The following is an 11,369-nucleotide window of genomic DNA, read 5'->3' as shown; positions in this document are numbered from 1 at the left end:
ACACAGTCTATCCGATAACGCCTCCCCCTTGTACCGTCCTGTTTCAATTCTTATAGGTAAGACACCACATCTGAACTAGGCAAGTATAGAACGATGACTTTTTGGAATATCCATGATTACATATTTTTCTGTTTGAAAATCACTCATATTTTTACGGTCGGTAGGTTCTAAGTTTTGGAACGATATGGACCTCTTCATTCCAGCCATTCATAAAATCCCGACGAAGTTTTTCTTCCACCGTGTTCAAGTTACAGACCATACGATTTAGGAAATATACTGTCATATCAAGAGATTCAAAAAGGAATTTGACTGTATTTGACCAATTTATGTTGTGTGATTATTTCATATCCCACATGAAGTTTTTAGGGAAAACTCAGATAAAAATAGAATTTTCAAAATGCTCATATTCATGTAAAGCTGTTGTTTTTTCCTTTCATTTCAGTTAATGTCTGGCGGTTTAATTAGAAATATGTAATGTGAAAACATTACAGGATGACAAATAGATTAGAAATAAAAACGAAAGTGGTATGCATTTCACAATGCGGTTTATTTTGCATTCCAAATATAGATACGTTTAAATTTAGATTTTCAATGTACATTTTGCAAACACGAACAGGTAATGTAATTTATTTGATAGTTTATAATACAAAAATTTCGACAGTGAAAAGAAATTGTAAATATACAAGTTCAATACTTTATACGATGGAATCACGCAGTAGTCTATGTTCATCTCTTTTTGTTGTTGTTTGCAAAGAAATCACAAATTATTGGGTTATCAGACGAGCTTTTCAAAGTTGGTCCGATACTTGACTATCATCGTTAGTGTTGCCATATTAATTATTTGTAATTTCTTTTTAAAGAACGTACATGCATCTAAGTGAAAATGATGGGATATATAATTTGATATTTTAACACGTTCTACAAAATTACAAATCCTTCGTAAATATTTTCCTTATGTAGTTTTGCCTTTTCTTAATTATCTCAGTTTAGTATTATTTTATGTTTTTTGATGTATTTATTGTTCTTTGTTTTGCTTTGTTTCACATGTAAAGCGCTTATGGGTTATTGTGTTGATTAGATAAAGCACTATAATGACCATATATTCCTCTTAAGCAGAATTTATTCACAATCTTCTACATGAGAAGAAAAAAAAATTATCTCCATGTGGCCTGTAATGTGACATTTAGATATTGGTCATCGGATAAGAAATATAAATGATAGAAAACCTCTTTGGAAAATACATAACATTATTTGGGGAGGAGAATCTTTACATGCAGGGATAAATTTTAGAAATTCATTTCAAAATTAACTCATGTTTAGCTCTATCCTTGGACGAATTTGGCTCCAGTTTTTTTGGCACTCCAGTTCTCCTTTTAGTTCTTAAAAGTTTATTGTTATTTCGGATTTCCAAAATTTCGGCTTGAGCATAACTGAAGAGGCATTATTCGTCGAAATGCGCATCTGGTGCATCAAAATTGATACCGTAAAAGTTTTACATGAACCTACATGACGATAAAATGAGTAGCGATATACTGAGGTTATATATATATATATATACATATATTGTGTGTATCTGTGTGTCTGTCTGTGTGTGTTCGTGTCATTATCCCTGCTTACTCAGACTGTGAGGCGTAAAAACCTAGAAAAAGTCGGTACACGTACTTACTTATCTATGTGTTCTCCAACTCTGCACATTGAATTAAACAATAAGATATTTTTGTTTTTTCTTAGGGTGATGAAGGTAGCTATACGTAGCATTGCAAGAAAAAAAATCAAAAGCGGGTTATGGATATTTTTCTGCAATGATTATTATTTTCATCCCCGATAAAACATCAAAGAAAGACTTTTCATATTCATATTTTGATGAAATTTTTAGAATAATATAGATCTAAGTATAGTATGCCTGTATGTGTATATGTCTCTCTCTCTCTCTCTCTCTCTCTCTCTCTCTCTCTCTCTCTCTCTCTCTCTGTGTGTGTGTGTGTTGCGTAAGTTTTAAATATAAAGAGAATACTGGTCTAAGGATGAGCTAACAACGTGTCAAAGTACGATTAAGATATGTACAATGTTGTTTGATGTATACACAACATATGTTTTAGTGTTACACTGAACTTTACAAAAAGAACTTATGACCTGGTTAATTGTGAGATGGAAAAATTATCACAATAATAGTGTAAAAGTAAAACACAGGCCATGATACAAAAATCATCCTACAGCGTCAATGATTATTCATCATTCTCCTTAAATACACAACATTTACATTCATCCAATCTTTCATCTTATATTTCTTTTGAAATTGATATTGCTTTTATTTTCGACAATAAATGCATGCTTGTTACAAACTACCTCGATCCAGTTTTAGTACCACCTGTCTATGTAATCTTTACGAAATATGGAGTGTCGTCAAGGTCAAAGGGCTGTAACAAAATGGTCTATGATAGGATATTGCAGTAGTTACATGTAGATCTATATTATTTTAAAAAAAATAAATAAAAATATGAAAATGAAATGTCTTTCTTTGATGTTTTATCGGGGGATGAAAGTAGTGATCATTGCAGAAAAAATCCATTACCTGCTTATAATTTTTACATGCAATGCCAAGCGTAGTTACTTTCATCACAGGATAAAACAACAACAAAAATATATTATTGTTCAATTCAATGTGCAGAGTTGGACAACAAAGAGAAGAAATCTTCGACTTTTTATAGATTTTCAGCCTCACATTCTGAGTAAGCAAAATATTGTAAAACTTCTACGAAATTATTTTAATTACTACATGCAGGAACTTACTGGAAAGATTGGTCCTTACAGACGATATGGCAGAACAGTTTGGAAATGGTTAGTCCCGTAGATGCTTTATTTATGATTATGTCACAACACTTGTATATCCAAATAAAGTGAAATTTCCTGTGCTTTATATATATATATATATATATATATATATATATATATATATATATATATATAAAGCACTGAAAAGGCCACGACACTGTTGGTTATTTAAAACTAGTTATATATATATATATATATATATATATATATATATATATATATATACAAGATATTAAAAGAAATATAATAAACAGTACACAAAGTTAAAATTTTAACGCAAGTGCTTTCATTTTATAATCCTCAGGCGATACATTTTAAAATGAAACGCCTGACGATTGTTAAATGAAAGCGCTTGCGTTAAAAATTTAACTTTGTGTGCTATTTATTTTATTTATTGTAATATATATATATATATATATATATATATATATATATATATATATATATATATATATATACAGTAAAACTCTGATATAGCGAATTTCTACGGACATTCTATAAAAATTCGTTATAAGCGTAATTCGCTATACGTTTATAGCGAATTCATAATTCAAATATAACGAATTCGTTATAAAACTGATTTGTTCTACATGTATATCAGTTGTACAAAAAAGCGGCAATCGATATTCTTGCGTTTGTATTGTCTCTAAGAGAACTTAAGCCTATATAATTTCGAGAAGAAATATTTTTATACAAAAATATACACATTATTTATATATAATAATTTATCTTGATTGATTATTAAGTCACGCAAGAACATGTCGAGAGAAAAATGTTAACAAATGTATGCGCAATACATACATGTACAGTCTATTGCAGTTGTCATTTACTTGTTCCTTTAAACAAATAAAGGAATGTACGATAAAATAAATGCAATCAAATTTCAAATTTGCTTAACGAGAATAGTAAAGAATACCGACAATATATTTGCTACACGTATGTGTAAGTATTGTTTTGCGTTAGCAACCTTTTTTGAAAAAATACAAACAGATATTTCGTAATAAGTGTGGATCCTTTATGGCAATGGAAACCCATTTTTAAAAATCGCAAGTTTGAAATGAAAAAAAAGATATTCGTTATAAAAGATGATTTTTACGTTCATTTTTAATTCAAGGGGAATAGGAATTTACTTCGTTATATCCGTAAATTCGCTATATCCGTGTTCGTTATAAACGCAGATTTTTATATAGAATATATAAAGAATTTGCCGGGGAAATCGTTTTCACTTCGCTACATCCATAATTTCGCTATATCCGTGTTCGCTATATTCGAGTTTTACTATATATATATATATATATATATATATATATACATATATATATATATATATATATATATATATATATATATATATATACACGAAAGGTGACGATAATGAACAGTGATCAATCCCATAATTCCTATGAGCAATACATAGTCACACCCGCCGTGAGCCTATAACCTGATCAGGTACAGAGTGTTATTTGTAGTCAAAATCAGTGTGCCAAGAACGGCCTAACAAGCGGTATGAAACACGTCAGACAGCATTTAACCCAGTGATAGGTCGTGTTGACGAACTAGATCGTTATAATGACCATAGAATTTGTAAAATCCTGACTTCAATCGAGACTGTTGAAACCCCTGTACCATCAAATTCTTTGTCAGTAGCTTGCCTCGATTTAAAAACTGACTATGCACAGAACAAGCTCTTGTGTATCAAATCAGTTGAGATATATAAACACCATAAGCAAGTGATAATGGAATATGGCTACATAAATATGGGAAGTTGACGATGGAAAAACTGCAATCATCCCGTTTGTCATACAATTGACACATAGAATTCTTGAGTAGGATTAGCAATGTGGGAAAGGAATATACTGGTCATTCTTTGAAAGTGATGGTCAGTGCTGTAGAGGGAGCAAGCTTGTCCAGGCTGCTGATTTTCTCTCCTGGTATCAGGTCTTCTAGCTGATGCATGGTGTCTGAATTTTTACCTGTTACCTTGTACCATCTTCATTGAATATGTTGACTTTTACAGCGGTGTTTTTAATGACATTACATTTTGCAGCGGGACTTTCTTGATACCGTAGACTGCTAATAAACGTATTTACAGGGTCTTACCCTTTATAGATAGATTTTCGTTGGTTTAACTTTGTTGTTCAATCTCTTTCATGGTCTTGATGTTTGACTAAGGTATAGTTACATAGTAGCTCGTTGGATTTTCAGACGTCAGGTTAGGGACCATCCATAGGATAACGTTTGCTATACCATAGATCTCATAAAGGCTAAAGTGAATTACATGTGCAGGACCCAGAATTCACAGACTTGTATATGTGGGATTGTTTTCCTGAAAGGAAATAGTAACTACCTTATGAATTGCAAACATAGTTGAATAAATAATAAGCTGAATATAATTACATTTGGGGCATGGTTCTAAAGCTAAAAACTGATTGTTTTGTACAATTTTTGTAATACTCTTCTGAAGTTGTATTTTGTTCATTTTGGTAATTAGAGAAATATGTTCATATATGAGAAAATAATATTTCAATCGTTTTTATGATTTAGGGGAAGAATGGATAATAGTTATTTGGAAAGCTTCAAAAGTAACTACATCTTACAACCAATGATATGATAGCATGTAACCCCACACAAAGACAAAAAAAATAACCTTTCTAATTCTTTACAATAAGCAATAGATATCGTAGAGATGGACATAAAAATATGATTCAACAATTCTAACACTAATGTTTTAATCATTGTTGCATTTGTACATGCTCGTATATAGGGAAAATCTTTTAGAATTTTCTTAAATTTCACTGGCCAGAAAAGTTCAAATTTGCATGAAATCTTCCTGACATCGAATTGATCCAAGTTTGTGCAATTCATGATCCCCGGGGGTAGGTCTTTTTTCTATGATATATGAAGAATACCACGGTAAGAAATACGTTTGTCCTTATTTCAAAAAGCAAAGTTTCAAGTAATAACTGATAAAGATTTTCTTTTCATTTGGAAGTTTGTATAAATTATCCATGTTTGTAAACCGGAACTACATATTGATGTTTAACCTGTGCAATGTTATCTCTAATACTTTGTAGATATATACCATCGTAAAGTAGGGAATGTTGAATTTCCATAGCCCCTTTCCGTTTTTGAATTCGTTGACAGTTAAGAACAACTCCCTGTAACTACTTATAAAACTTCAGCACGCATAGTCACCAATAACTCGCCTGAATGAGACATATGCTTCATCTAAATAACATATTCAAGAAAATATAATTAAAAATTAGATTGTTATCATGGTTGCTATGGAAATAGGTACAATTTTATCAAATTTGGCTGTTTTCTAGCATTTGGTAGGTTTTGCACAAAAAGTTCCAAATAACGCAATATGAATAGTCTTAAAATTCTAGTTTTCATATCAAATGATAAAACAGATCCTATATTTTTTTATTTAAGGAATAGAAATGAATAATGGACAATCCTAAGTGATTTTTATAATGGAATAAATCTATAAAATTGTGTTTGAATTCAATGGTTTTTAACGTCTCCATATGAGTGAAAAATTATCGAGCGAGATGTTAAGCAAGATACAATCAATCAATCAATCAATGTTTGTTTTTGTTTTGTCTTAATAACTTTTATTCGCATCCACCTCAAATAAAGTAACGCAAGTTTTTACAGCAACTAATTTATGTCGTTCATAAATCTAATCCAAAACTTTTGGGAATCTGCCTATTTCATATAATTTGAAGTGAATTATTGATGAAAAAAATGTATTCCGTAGCCAAGAGTCATTCTCCATTGAAACTCTTCAAAGTGATAAATCAGTAAAATTACATAGAAGCACAAACAATACGGCGGTGGCGAGGCAATGTCCTACTGCATGCTGACACAAGTTTATATGAAGACATGTGGCATTCAGAAAATTCTTTCCACTTCCCCACACGAAAGAAGGTGTGAGAGACATATATCAGAATACCAGAGTTCTAGTAATACAGGTAACTATTTTATTTACTTTGAAATTCATTCACAAGCCTAGAATTAATTAACTTGATCACAGTCATTTGATTTCAAATGTTTTCATAGATATTATGTACAATTATGAATTTCTCTAGATCTTTTGCAGCATATATGGCACATATGATATGCATACATGCTAAATCCACCCTTCATCTCGCCACTGTATAGTTTGTATTATGAGGTCAAAATATAGACTGTCACACATTCATTAGTATATGTACAGTACTTGGGCCCAATGCACTTCATTTTGTAGGGGATCGTATGACTAGGATGAAAAATAGATAATCAATGTGTTAGCTCTTTATCATTAGTTATTGTATAACAACATGAAGTAATAGAATCATTAAAATTCTCTATACTTATTCATTTGAAAAATGCATGACCTTTCGTCTCTATACATAATTACATAAAAGAAAAAAGACGCCCTGTTGTGATTAAGCTATCGGATAAGTCTTTATTTTTTGCATTGATACATATCAAAACCATTGAATAAACTATCCTTAATGAAATAAGATAATGGATCATAACATTAAATGTTATCTATCATTTTATCTACTTGTACTAGCTCCTTTAACTGAGACGTGATGTAGGATAGATATACAGGTACAAATATTTCATTTAGTTAATTAAGTTATCTCAACTGAGAAATGAAGTAAAGAGGGAACAACATTCAGTTCTATAAGTACGGAAGCCCATTGGGGACCTATCAAAACTATTTTTGAATTTAAAATAATGAACTAAAAAATTCGTTATTACAGATTTCATATTTTATTTCAAACTTTTCAATTCGTTATAACGGATCAAAATTTGTTGTAACGGATTTGTTGAATTTGTTATTTCAAATTTCAAAATTAGTTTTAACGAATTCAATTTGAAAACGCTTGTTTTAGAAATTATTGTATCAAATTATCAAATATGATATAGCGATTTCTGAAACCGTTGATATCAAGTAAGTATACAATTCATGATAAAGATTGCAGAATCTTTTTTTTTTTTTTTTTACCTTTTGATCAGTACATTTTTTTTAAAGATTTTTTATAACGAATCAGACAATTTGATATGACAAATTTCAGAATTTATCATTTCAAATTTGATTCGTTATTTCAAATTTTGAAATATATTATTATGAAGTTTATAAAGAAGGTGTTGCACGTCTCATGCTAATTTCCCTAAAGGTGTTGCATGGGAGATCGATAAAAGCAAGCTGTTCAAATATATGATAAGACCAATTCGAACTTATGTGTTGATTCAAACATTTTTGAAAATAAGTTTTATTATATACTATGTTAAGGCAAAACATCAAAATGATAGCAGTTTTGTAGTGTACATTGTACTTGTAAGCTGACCTTGTCCTGGGATGGAAGTAAATACACAGCAATATGTTTACCTATACAAGATTTATGTTTTGCACTTAGTGTTTTTTAAAACAACACCCCTCTAATTGTGACTGTTGTTGGTCTTGGCAACTAAGCAATGAGTAAAAGTTTGAAGTTTTACATTAAAATTTTACAATGAAAATTACACCTGTGTATTGACACCCAAATGGTATAGGCCAAAACACATCATTTCCTAATGTTATATCATAAAATCAAGCAACATATTTAGTAGATCTTCTCATTCCAGTGGACGGCAATGAGACGATTTGCAATTAACCCCAAACATCAATCATTAAAATGTCATTTTTCAATTAAACAAAAACCATATGACTATGATTCCGGTGAGCGGCAATCAAAGTCTATCATATATATGTGTGACAAAATTGTCACCAAATAATTCATTACATACAATATTGTCCAATCAAATAATTCAATGTCCATTCACAGGAACCAGACGCGCATGCTTCCACATGGCGGAAATGGTTACAACATTAACCCTTGAAGCCACCGCCACCAAGGGAAGGGGGGGGGGCTAGTTCCTGGAGCCAAGACCTTGCCTCAAAATACCCCGTCCAAATTCTAGTACAAACTTGGATACACTTGCAATCCTTTCGTTATAAATTGCTCTAATCCTGCACTTATGTTGTTGAGAAAATATGCATTGCCTACATTTGATATATGGACCCCATCTGCCTTAAAAAGCTCTGTGTTTACATGCTTGCTATCTAAATACTTGATATAACATCCCCTATTCCTTACTATATAAGCCGCCACTGAACTCTTGATTCTTTTGCAGAATTATTCATTTTTTTCTATGCTATGTGATGAATATCAATTCTTTCTAGGTGATATTTGTAACCATACAGTACTAGCTTTGTATTGGATAAAAGTTTCCAAATTTTGTCAATTGTCACTTTCATATCTTGTATAAGCTGTTTGACTGGTGTGTAACCAACATTATTACCACCACAATGTAAATTAATGTAATCAGAAGGGTCAGCAACTTTCAATAATGTTTTGATCTTGTTGTACATTTCATGCCAGCCCATATCCCCTTTTCCTTACCACCAAATAGACACATTTAATCTATACATTAGTCCCAAGTTAACTCTATCTGGTCTGATTCTAGCTGCTATAAATGCTCTTTTGACTATTGATGAGCCCACTACCCATATATGGTGTTCTGAGAAAGTGTATATATAGAGACATGATAAGATTATAATAATTATATGAATTTAAACCATTTTCATATACTTAAACATATGACAATCTTAAGGGTTACACCTACATTTATATTATGATAAAATCCTAACATAAATTCTGTATGCTTTAGATTTCCATCTTCCTGCTTTACAGATTTCTTCCTCTGACATGTCAAACATTGCTGCACTGGTTGCTGCCCCAATTCTGTGTATTTTTTACCTTCTAACCCTATTATCGACCAAACTTTATTTAACACTGCCGTAGATTGGTATCTAGTTAGTGGTTGTCCACTAAAATGACAGAACAACTCCCCCTGTACTGAAGGTCGTATGGCTATTCTTGAATAATCTTAACTGGTTCTATTTTAGACCCAAATTGGCTATTTTGAATAGTAATTGTTTCTCCTTCCCCTATTTGATCCACTTTGCAATGCTTTAGTTTTATTTCCATTTTAATTTCTCCTGTAAACATTGTTATGTCTTCATAATCAATTGCATGTCCCAGATCTTTTTGGTTTTTTACTGTCATTTCTCCAAGAACCCCAAAAATGCTAAAGTGTAAGCTGCTTGAAAAAGTTTGCATTCATAGTAGTTTGTACAAATCAAGTGCAAACTTTGTAGTATTTGATTTAATATATTTGATGTAATTGGCAGTCTGGCATCATTTTTCTTGACCTTTCTTCTGAATCCTTCTAAGAGTTTCTTAACCAGAACGCTTTGAGTTTCATCTCTATCGTTATGAACTTTCAGTTTGTAAGAAATATATGAAATGTAGGTTCTAGCTGTTGCCATTGAGAGATGTTTTGCTTACATGTAACCTATAAATAGAACTATTTGCTCTGACATAGGGGGCTACATTTTGCTTAGGTTTAAGGAATCCTGGAAATCCTCAGAGTATCTTAGTCCCTGATTGTATGTTTCCTGAGTATTTTGGGCTGTTGCTAGATGTAAAAAGTTGCTTACGTAACTTCTAACATCAACTGCTGAAATTCTACTAGTATTGTTTTCTGGTATCTTGTTTGCTTGTGGAGCCAATTTCGGAAATGTTTTAAATTGTTTACGTGACAGTGCATCTGCAATACTATTTTGTGTACCTGCTAAATGTTTTACCTTGAATATTATGTTGTTTTTAACAGTATAAGGGCCACCTTTCTTATCGAAAACGTGATTCTGTTTGATATTGATGTTTGTTTGTTAATAATTGACACCAGTGCATTGTTGTCAATGTACATTTATAACCCTTTTGTTCTTGAAGAACATTTCGCCCCATATGTAAATAGCTTTTACAATGAGCACCAGCTCCAAAAATGACATTTCTTTAAACATATATAAATCCCATTATGTTGGCCATGGTCATAAAACCCATCTATCTTCCCAGCATACACTACATCCTAAATATGGATTGCCTGTACAATCTGTAAACAATTCAATATTTTCAATACTCAGCCATTTACTCTAATGCAAGAGTCTAACACCATTAAACTGTTCTTAAAAAGTAACCAAGTTTTAACATCTTCCCTAAACTGATTTGTGATTTTGATATGATGATGAACTTTTGTCACCCCACAAGTATCATCATAAAACCTCCTGTTGAATGCTCTTGCATTTGGCACACCTTTGCTGAAAAAAAATTAAGCTTCCAACTATGCTTTGTACTTCTTCTAACTTTAATGACTTTATAATGAGGGCCATGTTTAGCATATATTGCAACTGTTTTACCTTTCCTAGAGGACTTTTTACAACCATATCAACTGTATTTATTTCTAAACCTAAAAATATAATGCTTGTAGATGGCCCTGCTGTTTTTCATTTGCTAACAGTACACCCACCAACCTGCAGAAATTCTGAAACCCTTCATTAAATTTGAACATTCTTGAGTACCTACTATTCTAATAGATAAGAAATCATCCAGATAATGATAAATCTTGCCAACACCTGTCTGTTTCTGGAGTTCCAGTGT

General features: G+C 31.5%; 1 protein-coding gene across 5 annotated transcripts in view; it reads left to right on the top strand.

Moving 5' to 3' along the window:
- The first annotated feature begins 484 nt into the window (after window positions 1–484).
- LOC125656965 (uncharacterized) overlaps window positions 485–11,369 on the top strand; it is a 45,312-nt gene continuing 34,427 nt past the window's right edge. For 2 of the 5 annotated variants that reach the window (XM_056142869.1, XM_056142868.1), the window contains exon 1: window positions 2,783–2,838. Coding sequence is in view for 3 of the 5 variants with exons in the window: in XM_056142870.1 (XP_055998845.1) it covers window positions 2,817–2,838 (22 nt within the window). In the remaining 2 variants the exon portion in view is untranslated. Of the gene's footprint in view, window positions 526–545; window positions 617–2,782; window positions 2,839–11,369 lie in introns of those variants that run through there. The other 3 variants (XM_056142870.1, XM_056142867.1, XM_048887589.2) reach the window with 3 other exon arrangements.

The sequence above is a fragment of the Ostrea edulis genome, chromosome 7 (assembly GCF_947568905.1).
Source record: "Ostrea edulis chromosome 7, xbOstEdul1.1, whole genome shotgun sequence".
Classification (NCBI taxonomy): Eukaryota; Metazoa; Mollusca; class Bivalvia; order Ostreida; family Ostreidae; genus Ostrea; species Ostrea edulis.
This window is presented reverse-complemented; position numbering and strand designations above follow the sequence as displayed.